Source organism: Phodopus roborovskii, unplaced genomic scaffold (assembly GCF_943737965.1).
Source record: "Phodopus roborovskii unplaced genomic scaffold, PHOROB, whole genome shotgun sequence".
NCBI classification, from domain to species: Eukaryota; Metazoa; Chordata; class Mammalia; order Rodentia; family Cricetidae; genus Phodopus; species Phodopus roborovskii.
In genome coordinates this window covers 5,884,364-5,903,143 of record NW_026125052.1, presented here as the reverse complement: position 1 = coordinate 5,903,143, position 18,780 = coordinate 5,884,364, and the positions used below count along the sequence as shown (strand labels likewise).

The 18,780-nt window shown below is 43.1% G+C and overlaps 1 protein-coding gene across 6 annotated transcripts in view; it reads left to right on the top strand.

Annotated features, from left to right (window-relative positions):
• Ankfn1 (ankyrin repeat and fibronectin type III domain containing 1) overlaps positions 1-18,780 on the top strand; it is a 369,637-nt gene that overhangs the window by 245,501 nt on the left and 105,356 nt on the right. For all 6 annotated transcript variants that reach the window (XM_051192277.1, XM_051192194.1, XM_051192357.1 and 3 more), the window contains 2 exons: positions 13,512-13,706; positions 15,082-15,195. In XM_051192277.1, the coding sequence (XP_051048234.1) occupies positions 13,512-13,706; positions 15,082-15,195 (309 nt within the window). The remainder of the gene's footprint in view (positions 1-13,511; positions 13,707-15,081; positions 15,196-18,780) is intronic.

Below are 18,780 nucleotides of genomic sequence, written 5' to 3'. Positions count from 1 at the left end.
GATTATGTTGTTTAGATTTTCTACTGCTGTGATAAAAACCCATGACCAAAAGCAACTTTGAGAAGAAAGTTCATTTTAATTTGAAGTTCTACTTCATAGTCCATTACTGGGGCAGAAACTCAAAGCAGGAACCTGGAGGCAGGAAACGAAACAGAAGCCATGGAGGAGTGCCCCTTGCTGGCTTGCTCCTTGAGGCTTACTCAGTCTGCTTTCTTATAGCAGCCAGGACCACCAGCCCAGACGTGATACCACCCACAATGAGCTGGGTTCTCCCAAATCAGTCACCAATCAAGAAAAAGCCCCATAGGCCAATCTGATGGGAACACTTCTCAGTTGAGATTCTCTCTTCCCAAATAACTCTAACCCGTGTCAGGTTGACATTAAACTAGTCAGCACACTGGCCTAAGGTTACACAGTAAGGGAACAGATGTCAGTGTCACAAGCCCATGTCCATTGGATGCTAGTCCTGGGATCCTTCTATACATATGGATTGTCTTTCTGAATAACCACCATGGAGGGCTCCTGTATCTTTCCTTTCGTGCTATTTGATGAAATCCTGCGGTGGGTTTATTTGTTCTCTTTGGAGCACTAGGGAGCCATTTGTGTTGGATACAGGCAGGATAGAAGAACACAATGTTTGCAGGAATTTTAAATTCACTTTCTAAATCAAGTACAAAAGAAATAGGATTGCTTCTGTCCAGGAGTATGAGGTTTCCTGGGAGAAAAGCTGCAGCCTGCTGTCTATAACCAGAGGCAAACACCTGCTACAAACTACTCCCAAGCTGCAAAGACTTTAAGAGAAGAAAAAAAAATCATAACAAAGTCTTAAATTCTTAGAATGCTTTGCATATACAAAGATGCTGTTGCCTGCTGAAGAGATTGCTCATTCAGTAAAATGTATGGAGGCCTGAATTTGATTCCAAGAACCCAAAAAAATGAGGCCAGGAACAATACTGTTGCCTTGTAGCCTCAGTGCCAGAAGGAGGCATAGATTGGCAGATCCCTGGGGTTCACTGGCAACCACCCTAGACTATTTGATGAGCTCCAGGCCAATGAGATGCACTTTTTCAAAAAAAAAAAAATAGGTGGAAATCACCCAAATAACTAAGCTCAAAATTGACTTCTGCCCCCCCCAGACATGCACACAATGACACACTTATTTCTACACACCATGCACACTCGCACACATGAACAGGCACCTGTTCACACTCATGCACTTACATATACTAAAATAATGCTTTTCTTGACATCACCTCACTTGGCCTTCACAATTGACTTGTAAGGTACGAGGTATTTTTCTCATTTTTCTATGAAGAAACTAGGAAGAAGAAAAGTCAAACCATTCACCTAGCATTACCAAGCTAATGTGGTAGAGAGCCAGGATCCAAACCCAGACCTAACTTTCACAGTCTCTCACTGTTACACGGTAGATGTTCAACTCTTCCCCCCTCTTGCTCTCCATCTGCTTTTCTAGTGACTGCCCACTATTTCACAGCACAGTGTGAGGTTCCCCAATAGTGTTCATTTCCTTCCTTCTCTTCCCGAGTAGCTTTCTTCTCAAAACTAGCCCTATACTGTTTTAGCTTTGCTAGCCAGGAATCCCAACATGATTCAGAAGAAAGCCTTGTGTGATTTGCCCCATTTTTTAGTAGGAATCACAAGGTTGTGTTCAATATTGATTTCTAAAGTCATGGACCCTGGATTCCAGAGCATGGATTGGCAGGCAACCATGTACTTCTCCCCATGCACAGGGCAAGTCCCAGAGGCTGCCAGTCAAAACTGCACTCCCAAGCCAAATCAGGAGATGGATCTACTATCTACTCAGCAATTATTCTCAGTTCCTCCTTAAGCAAGTGACACAAAACAAAGTAGTGCTATTATCATATGGTTTAAGACCCTAGTGGATACTTAGAACTGTGGATAGCATCATATATGTACGTGTGTTTATCACTATATTTAGCTCTATATGTAACTACATATAATGTTCCCCCTATACATACACAGCAAGAGAGTCATCATCACTAGTAATAAGATATAACAATTTAATATTATTATTCTCTCACTTTAGGAACACCACTAAGTAAAATAAATACTGTTTTTGAACTCAAGGACTGCAATGTCACGGAGGTCGATCTGGTTCTTGGAGATGGCTACTTTAATGGACTAATGGGTGGGTAACATATACAGCATGGATACCATGGACAAAGAGATGATTCACACTCCAGGTGGTATGAAGGAGGATAGCACTAGATTGGACCGTGCTACTCAGAACCGAGCGCAATTAAAGCCTTATGAATTGTTTACTTGGGGGAATTTTCATTGAATATGTTTGGCCCACAGTTGGCCGTGAGTAACTGAAACCACCGTGGAAAGTGAAACTTAGTTATTCTCAGGGGAGCTACTGTAACACTCACTCATGCTGAGGAAAACATTGGCTGTTACTAAAAGGGCATCCCACATGTTCCCCTGCAGCTTGGAAGAGCCTAGGATACAGGCAAGAACCTGGACGGACCTCTGCTGGGGACCACCCTAAGCACAGGAACCACAGGACATTTGCTCTCAGCATTGACAGCTTTCCAGTAGCTAAGACTCAACATTCCATGTAACTCGCTGTTATCCGAGAAAGCCTTGCTATCCTTGTATATATATAAGCCCCAACCAAGCTCCTCTCTCTCTACCTACCCTTACCATACTCTGCTCCACCCACTGTTCACAGCCCAAGTCACAGAGGCAGCCTTACTGAGTCATCAGTGAGAGGCTTCTCGATCCAAGGCAGCCATTAAAGGTGGTACCGAGAAAGCCTGCCAGCACCAGCCCTAACAATGCCAGCTCCTTTTGATTCCTACCTTGTGTAGATCTGGTCACACTCATGGACATTTGCCTCATCCTTTAGTCCCAGTGCCACAGATATAATAGATATTCAGAAAACTTCGATAGAAACATTAGTCTTCTGACACCTCCATCTATATGTAGGAGGAAAGGACAGAAATTGCTCAGGAACTTATACTTCGGGGTACTTTGGGTTGCTTTTTCTTCTGTGACTTTTCTAGGCACGGTTACAGTTTGATCATCAGTGTGCCTGGCTAGCATTCATTGTTCACTGGCTAAAGATGTGGACCAGCCCAACAGGGAGGATGCCCCTCACAGTGAATTTTTCTTCCCCTTCCCTTGACTTGCATCTTCAGGTCTTTCCAGAACCCTCCAGGCTGCTGCACAGTGAGCCTCTCCCCCCACACCTTCTCTCAGAAACGGCCCGTGCCAGCCAGGATCTTTATATTCTGGGACTGCCAGCAGCACAGAGCTACTGTCACCTGCAGACAGTACAGACCCCTGTGCTGCAATCCCAGCACACAGGATGTGCCTCCCATTTCTGCTGCTGCGGTCTGCCGGGAGTCTGTGCTTGTGCTGAGAACGGTGCAGGCTGTGTCTGAGAGGTGTCACTATAAACTAATGAGGTTGGCTTTGTGTAAACAGGCTCAGCAGAAAGTCTGCAACCCAAGCCAATGTTAGTCTTTCCCGGGGCCCCTCCTGGGAGACCCCACACTCACTCCAACAGCACTGCCATTGCTCAAAACACTTTTGGGATTGTCCTCAGAGTTTGTGCATGAGAAAACCAGACTTGTTGATTAGTCACACCTGATTTTTGTTCCAAAACAGCTTTGCCCAGCATCATCTCTTTCCATGTTCCCCAGACTGGGCAATTCTCAAAGGAATTGCTGCCATTAAGAATATGGGGAAATGGGCCAGAAATTGATCTCTTGAATGAGACACATATTCTTATCTGACTAGTTAAACAAGGTTGTAAGTCCTCACCCCGACTTACAGTGGTGTTCCTCGAAGCTTGCCCCTACAGTGTGTCACTTCTGTTCCTTGTGCACGCCACACATCTTGCCATGAGGACTTTGTGCTAGATGTCCACTCTACTTGAGAAGTTTGAAGGCTTTGAATCTCAATCACTCACATGTTCAACATCTCAATAGCCATATTTCCATATGAAGGCAAGGACTTTACCAAATATGGAATGTCTTGACCCTATTTTATGTTTCAAACAGGTGGCTTTGGTCTGTTTCAATTACCCGTTCATTCTTCAACAATGACAGCTTCGTTCTCTTAATTTCTCTTAATTTCAAAATATTTGAGTGACAGAGCATAAGAGTTTGATATTTGTATACACTGCAGAGTAATTACCATAATCAAATTAATTAGTGCACTCAACATCATTCATGTTGTACCTGAGACCCCCAAGCTGTGTTAAGCTTCTAACACCCTTTAATATGTCTCTCCCGGCCTCCAGTGCCTGGAGCCCACCTTCTGCTCTCTAAGTCTGTGAACTGAATATTAGAAGGCTCACATACATATGCAATCATGTTTGTGTGTGTGTGTGTGTGTGTGTGTGTGTGTGTGTGTGTGTGTGTGTTCTGGCTTCTCTAGGCTCATCCATATTCTTACAAATGGCAGGATTTCCTTCCCTTCAGAATCATCTTTTGCTTTAAATTTTTAAGTAATACCCCATATAGGATAAGCTTTCTTTGTCAAAACCTGAAACATTACAGATCCTGTTTAATAATGTCTTTGACTGCCTTTAACTGTGCCTGTGTGTGCATAGGTTATTATCCCAAATCCCCAACATTCCCATTGCTATCAGTTCAGAAGGTATCCATATTTGTCTCCATTCAACACACATTTACCATCACACAATGAAAGATAACTACCAGAGATAGCACATTTAAGCCAAATCCTTAGCACAAGCTAAAAAATCAAATATCTGGACTAAAGGAGTTCTGGTTTCAAATTCCACATCTCATGCTTAGTAAAAAAAAAAAGTCTTTAGCTTCTCCATGCCTCTGTTTCTTAATCTGTAAAATGGGTATAATCATGTTAGTTATTATCCACAAAACTTTGCAAAAATGATGACATTTATCTCAGTTTCTATGAATTAGACATGTGAGACAAGATTTAGCTGAATGGATGTTCAGGGTATCCTTACAATAACTATCACCTTGCAGTTGCATTGAGTTATAGGATCTGCTCCATTGCTTACCCAGCCCATAGCTGGCAAGAGCTCTGCATCCCTGGCTACATGGGCCTCTCCATGTGGCATATAGATGGCATAGCAGTTGGCTTCCCTAAGTGATAAAGTTCTGAGTAGGTGAGAAAGATCAACAAAGGCAGAAAGAAGTGCCTTTTGCCATCTAATCTCAGATGTGATAAGCTATTGTGACCAATTCTTTATGGCATGCGTGTGTAGGAATGCCTAGAGAGGACAGAGAGAGCAGAGGTAAATGATGTTACTGGAAGGCTGGCTGCTGCATCATCAGTCTAGGAAAGTTATGATACCCTGACATGTTGTCTCCTCCCAGCCCCCCCCCAAAAAAAACCTGTCATTCAATATAATTCTCAAGTAAAAAAAAAAAAAATCAGGAGCTTCTGGAAAAGAATTTAAATATTTACTATCTGCTATTCAGTTTCTGCAGCAAAATAAACAATACCAACATGCGGATTGTATGTGCTGATACCACCAATACCACACTTTTCCGTTTGTAGAACTGTGCTACAAAACTACACTGTGCAAAATAGAAGTCATTAGCCATGTGTAACTCACAATCTCTTAAAATATGGAACAGAATGGAGAGCTTCAGAATGAGCCCACACTCTAAAGCCTGCTGATTGTTAACAAGCATGCCAAGAATATATCAATAAGGGGGAAAGTATGACCTCTCTAGCAGATGCTATTGGATACCCCCAAGCAAGCAAATGAAGTCAGACTCCTTCCCCACTCCATAAACAGATCAACACAAAATGTATTGAAGTCCTAAATACGAGACTAAACTATGAACTTAGTGGGGAAACTCCATGATGTTGGTCTGGACAATGACTTATTGAATTTGACCCCCAAAGCACAAGTAACAAATAACAAAAATAGGTAAAGGGATAACATCAAACTAAAAAGCCATTGGATAATAATGACAACTTGGAGAAGAAACAAGCCGGGATGGGAGATATCTACAAGCATATATCTAATGGGGGTGGGGATGGGGGGCCAGTGTCCAAAATATGGAAGGAATTCAAATAAAAAATCAGTTAAGAACTGGGCAAGACTCCTGAGCAGACAGACTCAAAAGAAGATAGGCAACGGCCAACAGGGTTGTGGGGGAAGTACTCAACATCAACCGTAGAGAAATGCAAGTAAAGGACCACAGCAAGATACAATTTTACACTTGTCACAACGGCTTTTCTAAAAAGACAAAAGAATAAGTGTTGGTGAAGATGTGGGAAGGGAACCTTTTATGCTGTTTGGTGGGGATGGAAGTTGGTATAAACAATTTGGAAACTATATGGCATTTCCGCTAACAGCTAAAAATAGCTCCAAGGATGTGGCCCGCTGGCAGAGCACATGCTTAGCATATGTGATGTCCTGGGTTTGTTATTTGGCTTCAAAAAAAAAAAAAAAAAGCACTAAAAATAGTAAATCATATGATCCAACAATCCCACTTCTGGGTATTTACCCCAAAGACTTGGAATGATTGTCAAACATACATCCACACTCCCAGACTCACTGAAGCACAGTTCACAGCAGCCAAGCTATGGATGGAACCTGGGTGTCCATCAGCAGCTAGGCCGATGAGGGAAATGTAGTACGGACACACAGTGAAATACCGCTTTGCCTTGATGAAGAAGGAAATTCTGCCATTTGTGACCACATGGATGCAATCGGAGAACCTTAGACAGAGTGAAGTAGTCAGGCACGGAAAGACAAATACCATATGATCTGACTTGTTCAGGGAACCTGAAGCAACCAGACTCACAGCAACAGAGAAGAAAATGGGGGTGGCAGAGGCTGGAGGGAGGGGTATGGGGAGGCAATGGCCAAATGACAGAAAAATCTCAGTTTAACGAAGGACAGTGTTTTCAATCTGTCGCTCATACAGTTAATTATATTGTACATTTAAATTTTTCTAAGATGATATATTTTAGACATCACCATCACCAAAAGCAAAGCTCTCGAGTGATGCATATGCTTTAATTAGCTTACTGTCACTATTTCCCATGATATTAATAAATCACAGAATCGCCTCATACCCTATATACTAATAAATTGCCAGTTTTCAATAAAACAAAATTTATTTTTAAAAATGTATATAGCCCAAACCAAAAAGCATTAGAAATATGAAGTTCATAATGGCTTTCAGAAGCTTAGTACAAAAACAAATGGCTATAAAATGCCTAGCTTTGCACTGGTTACATGTGGAAATGATAAACACGTTGGACGTGTTGAGTTAGCTACAATACAATTTTAAACTAATCTCCCCTGTTTTTTATGCTAGTGAGAGGAAATTTTCCTACATGGCTTAGACTCTATGATTGTGGACATTGTGAAGAGCATCCTCAGAAGATGTGGTCATCATACTCAAACCTGATCTGGACTCCCTAAGTAACTTGGCAAAAGCATGCGGAGTGTTGGCTTTCTCCCCTTGAACTGAGCTAGCCCTGAGTGTGAGGGTATCCTCTGCCTCATTAAAGCTGCCTCCTTAAGGCTTCACCAGCCACTTGTGTAAGGGAGGTTCTGCAGAGCCACTTACTGGGATGCAACAGACAGGGACATGCCCGAACTCTTGCCCAGGTGTAATAGGTTCTAAGAAAGTCCTATAGCACTAAATACAAAATAATTGCTAGGTCTCTGTAACCTTTGCAGCTGGACTCTTCTAGACTTCACAGCTGAAAACCTAAGAGAAGCCAAAATGTACTTTGAGCCCTGGCTCTCAACAACTCAAGTAGATTGGACCTGAATACTAGATCTCTCTACTGTAAGGGTTTCTTTACTTTCATATATTTAATCACTAAAATGACACTGATGCCTTACTTCTCTTGGCATTACTACCTTAAACAAGTAAGCTACAGAATTGTTAGAGGGTTGTTGCCCTCTTGGTTGCCCAGAGGATATTGGTTCTCAGTGCAAGTCTCCTTGAAAATAACAGCATTTACTTTGACATCATTTGTGAGTGTGTTATGTTTCTAAAAAGTAGCTGAAATAGACTTTTTTTTTTTTAAGATTTGGAGCAAGAGATTATTTTTGGGAGTGGAAAAACGCCAAACTATTTAATAAAAACAAACTTGGGCTTATTTTTTGTGTGTGTGCCTCTAAAAATCATTAGGAGTAATATTAATTTAAAAAAACTGTGTAGAGATTATCATTAACTCAGCATGGTTTGTGAGGTGGGCACCATTGTTTTGCCAGTGTTCAGGCAAGAGCCTTGGGTTCAACACAGCAGAGTGACTGGCTAAGACTTTACACTGTTGGGTTTTGTTTGTTTGTTTACAGTAAAAGCGAGTTTGACTTGAAAACAGTTCCAGGCATATACACAATATGACAAAATACAAAACTATTTCAGAAAGACGATTTGTTTTATGTGCTTGCATTAACAAACAAATCAAAGAATTCAGAAGCCAAGACCTGTGTTGACCTTTTCTTCTACTGACGGTGCAGCTACCCAATGTCTAGTCACTGATCACCAGCAACAGCAGTAAGCAGACAGCCAGAGCTAAGGCAAAAGGCAATCCCAAACTTACTCAAGCTAAGGCCATCATGTAGGCAAAGGAGGTAGCCTGTGAGTATTTGTGATGGCTGAGATCTGGGAATGCAATTAGAAGATGTAGGACCATGTCAGCTGCAAAGAAGGCAGTCAAATCTGGAATGAGGAGCAACAGTAATGGTAGGGCCATTGCTCGTGTGGCTGTTTAAAAATGCACAGCATATCTAAATGTCCCTCAACCAAAAATTGGATAAAGAAAACATACATTTAAACAATGGAGTATTAGCTATTAAAAAAAAAATGACATCATGATATTTGCAGGTAAATGCATGAAATTAGGAAAAAAAATCATCCTGAGTGTGGGAACTCAGACCCAGAAAGACAGACATGGTATATACTCACTTATAAGTGCTATGAGGTCAAAGATAATCATGCTATAATCCACAGACCCAGAATGGCTAAGTAACAAAGATGACATATGGATCTCTCTGGGACAATACATCTTTTAAGGATGTCACATGATGTCTAGGATCCCAAGGTAGCTTTGAGGATTAGCTCCATTCTTGGAATGGTTACATTCATAGCTTATTTCTGCTGAAGACAAGGACACTCCTTCAAATTCAGAGCTGCTTGGGGATGAATGAAGCTGCCTTTGCAAATAGTAACCTTGCAGGGCAAAGATGGAACAAGGCTGGGAATGCATCCAACCTGGGATAAAGATCCTTCAGGGCTGAGATGAAGTGATTGTCTTAGATGCTCATTTATCTCATCAATAAGGAAGAGGAAAAAGACAACAATTAAAAAAAATATATATTGCTAAATTACAGAAGGGCCAATCACCATTAAAAGAAAATGTATTTGCTTTTACAAGAAAATCAAAACCCCAATTAAAATAAAAATTAAGGGCTGGAGAGATGGCTCAATGATTGCTGCTCCTGCAGAGGACCTGAGTTGAGTTGCCAGTGCCAACATCAGGGTGACTCACAGCTGCTTTTATCTCCAGCCCCAAGGCATCCTGTGCCTACAGATACATACTCATACAGAGACAATATAATTAAAAACAAGACTTTAAAAATTTCAAATTAACCTGCATGTCACCCTCACTTATATTTTCAAACTTTATGTAACTGTCAGCCAGGTCCCATTCAACAGCTGTGGGGAGAAGAGAAAAATGATGAAATAGTTAAGGATCTGCAGTCCCTAAGCTAGATCCCAGCAGTAGACAAAGTCCATTCAGCCCCATCACTATTTATCTCGGGATTTAAACAGTAACCCTAATTGTATTCTTTGAACACAAAGTTCCTGCCCCACCTCCCACCCCCATCCCATAGTTAATTAGCTGGGCAGGTCTTATAACAAATTCCCACTCTCAAGCACTGGGTGGTAGAAATACTGTTGATAATTAAACACCACAATAGCAGGGAGCCTGTTTCAGGGGCCGTGAAGTGGTCCTGCCCCAGCCGGACGGCTTGCCACACACCCACAGACCCTCTATTGTGCTGGCTGTGGCTGCTCAGAGGGACAGTCACTGGGCTGCAGAAGGGGCCAACTGCTAGGAGAAAGAAAAAGCTAACACTGGCAGAGGTCAAGAAGAAAAGAGCCTGTGGGTAGAAGTGAAGGTGGACTAGTGAGACCCAAGACAGGCGCAGTGGATGGGCAGAGATAATCAGGAAACAGGCAGGGACGACCTGCCCCTCCCCATTTGCAACCAACCAGCCAAAGTGAGTGTGCCAATTACAAGCTGAATAGAAACTGCAATATATAAACAGTAAGTTGATTCATGTTCTGTTTGGTTTAGAGAAGATACCTCTGAGTTCTCAGAGGTGTTTAAGATGATTGTGACTAAGCCATCCCGCTTTTCAGCTTCTTCGTCTTTAAAAAAGGGAGAGTAAAGAGGTTCCCCTTCTGAAGTCAAACAAACAAACGAACAAACAAAAAAGTTCCCAGAGCTATTTCCAAGGTGTCCAAACCTACCCTATCACACTTCCGCTCATGATCAAATTACCCAGGCCAATATAATTATCGTATTCACTTGCTTTTGCCTAAAGTAAATGAACCCAGTTAGGTCGATCATCTCATCTGAACAGGCGCTACTATTGGCAGTTAAATGGGCCATTAATAATAGGCAGAAACATGACTGTTTTATAAGTCAGCTGGTTTGGTAGCACAAAAAAAAAATCTTTCAAAGGAGTGTTTTATTAAGCTATTAAAAAAATCCATAGGAAAAAAATATAAAGCTATGCCTGGTGAGATGGTTAGAGAACACGGGCTGAACCAGCACCTTTGAGATCTGTCCACACAATTACCTAACAGGAGCCAGTGAGCAGTCTTAGGGACACCTGGGGCTGAATCTGGGGTGGGGGAAAACGATTTCAAAATACTTTTTTTCTTTTCCAAAAACACAAATCTTCAGTTTTGGGATTCTCCCCACCCCCATTCCCCTCCATAATAAACACATCTCTCGTTTCTAAACAATATGTTCTCATTCAGTTCTGCACGTAGAGTCCAGTGTTCTAGAGAAACACCTACATTGGAGCATTGTGGCTCCAGGGACGCCCTCCAATCCCTGCCCTGTCCTGCCCACCATCACCACTACACCCTGCAGCAGCAGAACTGTCCCATTTTGCAGAGCACTGGGTTGTAGCCCCTCCTGGACCGTGCACCTGGCTATGAAAGTTGAAGGTGTGCACTCCTGGTAGACTCTCCTCAGGGGGTGGGGATGGTGAGGAAGAGGACTGAAGCCTGGGAGGAGCAGAGGGTGCAGAAGTCAAACATCTTCTGCCACGGAAAGCAGGGAAATACCAGCGGGGAAAGGGGAGCCATTCACAGACCTCAAGAGAAGCTGTCCATCTGAAATGCCACCTGGAATTCCCACCCATAATAACGGTTGTGGATATAAAAATTAATAGGGGGGGATTTCATAGTATTAGAAAAATTTATTTTTATAAACCATGTGTCTATCACCCAAGTGTTGACGCATGCATGCAATTCAAACACCAGGCTTACAATAAAAGGCCCACTGAATAACTTAACGAGGACAATTCCTCCATTTTCTCTGTAATTTGGAGTGGAAGGAGGAGGGGGCAGTGGGGAGAGGGCGCAGTTACTGGGTCAATTAATCAACCTGAAAACTGTGACACAAACTCTGACGCCTAACCTATGTCTAAAAATACACAAATGTATACGAATTTGTTTTAAACTGTCAATGCCTATATTTAGGGCCTTCCCAGCAAGCCTATAATGAGACTGTGTTGGAGGGTTTCAGTCATAGCAGACTCTACCATTAATCTGAAGTTAGTTAAATTAACAGCATTTAGTACTGCCTTGTCAGTCTTAACTGCTCCAGGAAATTGCACCTTGAGGCTACTAATATTGCCAATTTTTCCACTGGCGTGTGTGCTCATGCATGTGTGTGTGTGCATTTCTCCTCCCGTACCTCCCTATTCATACACCGTCATGGGCTCACTACATCTCCCAGCACTTATATTATCATTTACTCTGGCCTCCTTTAGCCTCCCTGGGGATTCTGCACAGCGTAGCTGCTCAGTCAAAGAGGTTTTTAGCTTTATATTTATTTGTTTATTTTTCTGTCATGGCTCATGACTGAGGCTTTAAAAAAAGAAGTGTGACAGTATTTCGAGTACATGATTGACTGCTACGACAACATTCATTAACCATGCCAAACCTGCAGCGGGGACACAAGCCCGGGTGTTCTTCACAGCAGCTCTAAGAAAAAAGAAGAAAAGAAAAAGAAAAAAAAGACTCAGCTAATTTTTTTTTTATTGACCTCATCTGTAAATAAATTTAGACTGATGGTGCTCGGGGGCAATAATAAATTAGTATTCATTTCCTGTAATTAACGCAGACATGCTTATGAGCACAGAGTATCTGAATACACAACCACCTAATTTCCATTTCAAAATATGCCTAGCACATTTTCACTTGAGTTATCTTCATCATAGTTCCCATTAATTATAAAGAATGAAGTGGGTAGGTTCTGCTTCCCACTCATCAGAAAGAAATATTGTTTTGGTCACAGGGAGTGTCAAACACATTCCAATAACACATCTGCAGACCTTGCCTCTGGCTTATGTCCCTGTTCCTGTGGTCTTCTGCCACCTTTCCAGAATGAGGCTGTCTCCTGTCTTGCCACCAGTTGGGAGGGGCTTCTCAGAAGTGACAGGTGACCACCTAAGCAGACCCCCCCCATGCAGACCACAGGAAGCAGCCTCACAGTCAAGCACAAGAATGGGCAGCTTCTACCACTGGTATACATCTGACCGCACAGGGCAGAGTGAGTAAACAATATGACGTAAGCCAAATGAGGCTTGGGATGGATGCATCAGTAAGACCCAAAGGCAAACCTTAGTAAGTCTTGCCCTCTGGGGCATTGATATTTCTGGACAAGGTGCATTCCTGTAACCAGACCACAATCAAAGATTGGTGTAGGGTCCAGCCATCAGAACCCACTAGCTCAACTATGGCATCAGTTTGAGACATTTCATTAGCATTGCACAAATTGGTGACTACAAATATAATCCTAGGACACACATGCAAAGCGTTCTCTATGCTGAGACGAATATGATAGGGTTAGAAAATTTGAAATTAGATTCCACCAAAGATATCGTTTTTTTAAAAAAAAAAAAAATTAACTTTGGTAGAATGTAATTTGTTCCACAGCCTTCTTGGCCTGACAGGGTCTATGTTCCTATGTGTTTTCCCTCCAAACATCATCAACACAACAATCATGACTAACTATGCGGAAGGAGAAGGAGCTCACTGGGAAGCATGTGACAAGATGGCCGAAGAGCCATGGGAACATCTTAGTTTGTTGAATTGATCACTAAACAGTGAATGCTGATGTTGATGAGAAACACAGATTTTTCAGTCTCCAGAGTTTTTCAAAGATGGAGACGTACAGACAACATAAAGCCACCACATTCCCTAAGGAGAGCTCTCATCTTGTTCCTTTCCTCCCAGTTGTCAGCCGGGAAAGCAGAGCAATGCACCTCAACACACTAGTCCAGGAGGCCCAGGACAGGGTGAGTGAGCTATCTGCCCAAGTGGAGAATGAAGGCTTCACTCTGGACAACACCGAGAAGGAGAAGCAGCTGAAGGCGTGGGAGTGGAGGTACCGGCTCTACAGACGCATGAAAACCGGCTTCGAGCATGCCAGTGAGTATGGGACGGAGACATGCCACAAAGCTGAGTTCTGGTTAGAAACAGCCAGGCTTTTTGTTTAGTGATTTCTCTTTTCAGCTCGCCAGTGGTAGATGGCTGTTGTCAGCCTGTTTAGGGCAAGAGCTCTGGGAGGCTATAAAAGGGTCTTTTGTCTTTCCGTGATTTTCTGGCACCTGATTGGTTCTCTGGCCACAGCCTTGAGCCCTGGGTGCTTCTAGCCTCCCCCCCCCCACCATGTCCCCACTCATCTAGCACTTTCCAACCTGTTATGCCCTAATGTCTAATAACCCAATGGTCTGATGGCCTAAGTGGCTATATTTTGGGATGTGAAGTTGGAAAAATATTGATTTGCCTATTTGTCCAGCTTCTGCTTCAGGTTCAAGTTTAAAGTGTTTTCTTCTCCCTAATGTATTTTTTTTTATAGAGAGAGAGAGAGCTATAAACTGAATTTAATACAACAGAGAAAGATAGTCAACTGGCTCATGAATTATGCTTTTGTCCACATTTCCATTCTTTCTACCAGTTGCTTTTGCTTGGTTAAGACAGTCCAGGTTAATACTCACTGGCAGTATAAACGCTGCTGAGTGAAACCCCTGATGTAAGAACAGATACAGCTCAGATGTTTGTGAGACGTTAATCTCTCAGTCTGTAAGACTTTATTTTATCCAAGAAGATTCCATTAAAACTACAATATACAACTCAAAACACTTGCAAAGCACCAAAACTCTCATTCTAGAAGATTTTATTTAAACAACTAAAAGAATCAGAGCTGAAATCCCAAATGTAAAGAGAAAAGCCAGCTACATCCTTAAAAGCCTCTGCCTCGGAGAATGTCCAAGCACATGAGCTGACTCTGGGAGAGAGTTAAGTTCCAAATGCAGGGGCTGTGGAGATGGTTCTGTAGGTAAGAACATGCACTGCACAAGCATAAGGACCTGAGTTTGAGTTCCTGGCACTCATGTAAAAACTCCAGCCATGGCCACACCACAACTCCAGCACTGTGTCAGAGTGGAGGACAGGCAGGAGGATTGCTGGGCTTTTGGATTGATCCAGATTCAATGAGAGACCCTGTCTCAAGGGAATAAAGTGGAAAGTGATAGAGCAAGACATACTACATCTTCCCCTGAGGTACACCTCTGGAGCACACATATGTGCACACATGTGCATGTACACACACACACACACACACACACACACACACACAGACACACACTGAGCCTCTTAAGGAAAACATCCCCAAGGGATAGCTAGCTGGCTCTGCAAACCATGGTCTCCAAATGGTGTGCGTCCACTGTCCTAGGAAGAGGCAGGAATGTTTTTGAAAGGGATTTGAGAAGCTAAGAAACTGATGATTTCCCTTCTGTGCTAGGAGCCCCAGAGGTGCCAGCCAATGCCTGTCTCATGGTTACCAGCAGCACATCACTCACCGTCAGCTTCCAGGAGCCCCTCAGTGTCAATGCAGCTGTAGTGACCAGGTACAAAGGTACTGCACTCCCCCATCCTCTCTCCTTGATCCTTCCTGGAAAGGTATCTGCGGTGTGGGGACAGACAGTGTGCTCTGTGTGTTTGGTTTCACACTAGTGGGATTGTTTTTATCCCCTTTACTTTGAAAGTCAAAACACAGGCATGCACATCAACGTGAAGGTTCGGGAAGGTGACTAAGTCACAGGTATATTGAACAGGACGGGGAGGCCATTCCCTCATTGAACCTCTCATGCATGTCTGCAGCACATCTGTTCTACAGAGAATAAGGGGGTGATAATTAACATAAGAAAAACAGCTGACCTGAGAAGCCAAAAAGCTGAAATGTTGGGTATCGATGGGGTGGGGGGAGCAGGAAGCATGGGAACTGACCTCTATGTCCCCATGTCCCCAGTAACATTCACTGGGGCCAGAAAAGAAGATGATAGTAAGATAATGACAAAGTCCCCAAGATGGAGAGGGCCTTCAGACCTGGCTCTGAAGGACAGGTGGGAACTAGAAGGTGATATTGGGGGCGAAGTCAATTGTACATGGAGAGAACAATGAATACAGCTGCCAATGTAAAAGAGTACTGGGACAATTAGAGGAGGGAAACGCAGAGGGAGTAGGAAGTGCTGGCTTGGCTCCTCTGGAGCAGTAGAGAGTGGTGAAGGGTTGCAATGGAAGCCAGGGAGTTAAGACTTCATGGGATGAACTGTGGAGAGCTATTGGATGAGATAGGGACAACATCACATACAGATGTCTGAAGTGTTGACCGTGTGTATGATGGACTGGAGAAGACAGACATGGAGTTTGGATTTTTTTTTTTAAACATGAGAGAGCTGATCAAAAGCAAGGGCATGACAGCCTGTGCCAGCTACAGCAGCAGCACTGGTGGCAAAGGACCGGAAGGACCCAGGGAGGAAGACATGGCAGGACATAATGAAGCCAGCCAGCCCCGTACACAGTACTGCTTGAGCCTCTGAGTCACAGCTTGGTCCTCACAGCTCTGTCACAAAGCCTGGTTATCCTCACTTTACCCACACCAGGAACGATAGATTATTGAGTTTTCTTAGGATGGTAGTTCATGGATTTTCTGATTCACATGGGCATTTGGAGAGGCTGTAATAAAGCTCTCTACACCTGCCCCATGGTGCTGATCCACAGGAAACTGGGTTCAAGTCTCCACCACTCCCTGTGAAACAGCCCAGCCTCGGGTCCATGCCTTCCTTTCTTCTTCTCAAGAGCATTCAGTACGTCTCTGTAGACATGGCGGCTTTCCGGGTGCTTGAAACTGTTCAGGCTAAGTTCACTGTGTTTGTAATATCTGAGGTAAGAGATTACAAATGGATTGACTTGCTGATCACTGGATTTTCTGTGTCAAAGAGAAGGTGACCTTAGACTACTGGAAGCTGTGCATAGATGATATAGCCCCTGGGCATGGCTTCCTTTTGCTAATTCTTTGAAACGGTCCCCTCTTTCCTTTTCGTTGTCTCACCTGCCCAGACTGACATTCTGAGCCAGTGGAAGATATGGACAACACCCACTTTTTATCCCTACTTCTCTCCAGCTCAGGATTTTGAGGAAAGTTTTCACCGGTGCTGCCCAACTTGACATGTCCTTCTTGGGTATGATTAGCGAGCTGTCAGAAGCTAATTTACCCAACTCTTTCCTACTTGACCAAAACCCCAGCCAATTCTATCAGCGTTCATGTTTCAACTCTTCCCTTGGGAAGCGCTTGGGTGAGGTAGAAATGCAAAGGGAGAGCTCTGAGTAACTGGAGGGGGTTAATTAAGCATTATAAATAGAATGGTCTGCTGCATTGTGAAGCTGGCTTCCTTGCTTTCATTTCTAAGAACACAAATGGAGGATTTAACCCGGCCGACTGCTCTGGAGGGTTATTTAAAGCAGCTGGGGGTCGACTGTGTCCACAGAGACAGATGGGCAGCTTTTAATTCAGGGGTTGAAGTAATTATTTAATTGTGGAAATATTAGGAAAATTACCCTGAGACAAAGATAATTATTTTGTTTGCTTTAAAAAATATATAAAAGAAGGCAGCTAAACAATTGAGAAATCCACAGAATGAAATGGCAATTATCTAATTGCTTGTAGGGAAAAGCTTACCCCTGCCCTGTTTGGGGTTTGGCAAAAAGGCCTCACTCACCCTACACTCCAGCATTTCTGGGCACAGCTAAACCTCAGGCATATCTTGACAACTAAATATTTTCTCCCTTCATGCTTAAGCCAATGTATATGGGGCGGAGGTGTCTGGCTCTTTCTATTGCCCATCTGTTTACATTCATCAGCATGGTTTTGAGGAATCTGTGGATATACAGAAGTCTTTTGTAGAGCATCTCTTTGGAGACCTTTATAAGACTCCAGAGTCATGCACCAGGCCAGTTGCCATCTCAACGTTGGAGATTAAAGGTGTCCATTACAGTTTAGAAGGCAGGAGAATGGTTCTCAGCCAAAGCCTCTGGATTCTCCTGTCTGCGCTTGCACCAACTGCCACAGCTGGAGCTGATTCTAGGTGTTTTCTCCTTTGATGCAGAATTGTTGCATCTTTCTGTCTCAACTTACCGACTTCCGTGGTTTACAAAGAGCAGAGTAGAAGGTCATAGGTGCCCTTGTGCTTTGGATCATTGCCAGAACACTGTTCAACATTTTCCTCCTCATATCCTTGGGTAACCTGCCTGAACTCATCTTCTGAGGGTTATATGTTATTTTTCTGCAGGCCAAAACAGAATGTATTTTTAAAATGGTTTTGCTGCTCCTTGCAGGGCTGGATTGAGGGAATTGGAGCCTAGTAGATGAGAGATTATATCTTGTAGCAGGTGCAATATAATTGCTGATTGCAATAGACATTACAATGTGTGAGCACTACCATACTTCTAGCTATGGTTTTTCCTACCTCTCTTCTCACCTTGTTTCCCAACAAATTAGAAACCACAGCCTTACCCTGGTACAGTCCTGTAATCCCAACTCTCAGGAGATAAAGGATAAAGTCATAAGCATCCAGATTTCAACACCAGCCTGGGATGCAGAGTGAGTTCAAGCCAGCCTTCCATATACAGTGAGACTTTGTCTCAAAAAAACAAGTTTGTGAATACAGCTCAATGGGAGGATGCTAGCCTGGGAAGCAAAAGGCTCTGAGTTCAAACTTTAACACAGAAAAAAAAAAATCCTAATATCTGACTCTTATCATTGAATTCCTTGGCTGCTTTTCATTTAGTCACATTGCTTTGACAAAGCAAGAATTTCCTCTGAAAGAATTTGCCAGCACCTCTAGGAGCTTATAGCCTTTCTGCTGGTATCTCTACCAACTACCACCTCCGGGTTCTTTCTCAGAAGAAAAAGAAGTCAGAGAACATCTGGGAACAGCTCAACTTCCAAGAGGCAGTAGTCCACTCTATGCTCATAAAAGCTCTCGGCTGATAGTGTCAGCATGATGAGACCCTCATGATAGGGCCATCTTTCTACCAGACAGGAGAAGAAACTGACTTCATGGGTCGCAAGTGCCCAATGACTGGTATTCTAGTTCCTTTCACTTTTCCTGTTATTTTTCCCTCTTGTGTCTTGTAGTTTCAAGGGAATTTATCTAACAGG